The sequence below is a fragment of the Empidonax traillii genome, unplaced genomic scaffold (genome assembly GCF_003031625.1).
Source record: "Empidonax traillii isolate 1590-97213 ecotype Southwest subspecies unplaced genomic scaffold, ASM303162v1 scaffold3013:size16387, whole genome shotgun sequence".
Classification (NCBI taxonomy): Eukaryota; Metazoa; Chordata; class Aves; order Passeriformes; family Tyrannidae; genus Empidonax; species Empidonax traillii.
This window is the reverse complement of record NW_020958206.1, coordinates 7,224-8,332: the sequence shown is the minus strand read 5'-3', so window position 1 is coordinate 8,332 and position 1,109 is coordinate 7,224. Positions and strand designations below refer to the sequence as shown.

The 1,109-nt window shown below is 67.8% G+C and overlaps 1 protein-coding gene across 1 annotated transcript in view; it reads left to right on the top strand.

Annotated features, from left to right (window-relative positions):
* The first annotated feature begins 262 nt into the window (after positions 1-262).
* Positions 263-1,109, top strand: part of QTRT1 (queuine tRNA-ribosyltransferase catalytic subunit 1) — a 2,520-nt gene continuing 1,673 nt past the window's right edge. Inside the window, exons 1-2 of the mRNA XM_027910244.1 lie at positions 263-750; positions 1,014-1,082. Of these exons, the coding sequence (XP_027766045.1) occupies positions 511-750; positions 1,014-1,082 (309 nt within the window). The 5' untranslated portion in view covers positions 263-510. The remainder of the gene's footprint in view (positions 751-1,013; positions 1,083-1,109) is intronic.

Below are 1,109 nucleotides of genomic sequence, written 5' to 3'. Positions count from 1 at the left end.
CGGCGGTTCTGCTGTTTCATTGGTGGAAAAGGAAGCCGCTCAGGTGCAAAGGCCAATCACCGCTCAGGACATGCCGATGAGCCTGCCCTTCTCTCCCCAGCCCGCCCTCCCTTCTGTTGGACAGCGCGACCGCCACTCCAACCGGGCTGACCAACCCGGCGGGGGCGAACATGAAAAATCCTCTCGCGATTCACCAGTCGGCTGTCAGTCAATGGTCTCTGCCCGATGATTGGCTGCTGCTGCTCCTACTGCTCTCCCCGGGCACATCCCGGGACCGTTATACGAGCACAAAGAGCGATATTCCTGAGGTAAAGCCCCAGGACTGAGACCCCTCCACGTACCCTGAGAGGCCGCCCCGGTGAGGGCAGCACAGCCCGTTCTTGCTGTTTGCAGGCTGTGTGTGTGTGGGGCGTCTCCGGGGTTGGATCCTCAACCACAGGGCCCAACATGGCGCCCGCGTTGCCCCGGTAACGGCCACTTCCGGCGTCACTTCCGGCCGGTGAGCCCAAGATGGCGGCGCCCATGGCGGGCCCGGGCTCGGGGCCGCTCCCGGTGCTTCGTGTCGTGGCCGAGTGCGGGCGGAGCCGCGCCCGGGCCGGGGAGCTGCGGCTGCCGCGGGGCACCGTGCCCTGCCCCGTCTTCATGCCCGTGGGCACCCGCGGCACCGCCAAGGGCCTCACGGCCGCGCAGCTGGCGGCGCTCGGCTGCCGCATCTGCCTCGGCAACACCTTCCATCTGGGCACGAGGCCGGTGAGCGGCGACGGGGGGGTGGGGGGGGCAAAAGGGAGGTTGGGATGGGGGGCAGAGGGCTTTACATCCTCCCCTCGGAGGCCCAAATTCCCAGCGGGAATTCCTTTCCCCCCCCTCCCTTCTCCCCCCAATTCCCACCTTCCCCCTCCGTCCCCGGGCTCCAGGAGGCTTCCCAGACCACCCCGCTGCGTCCCCGCATTCCCGCCGTGATTCCCAAGAAGCTCCAGGTGAACCCTTTTCGTCCCCCTCTTCTCCCCCTGCAGGGCCCGGAGCTGATCCGACGTTCCGGGGGTCTCCACCAGTTCATGGACTGGCCCCACAACCTGCTGACGGTGAGGGGGGGGCAGGACCCCCTCCTT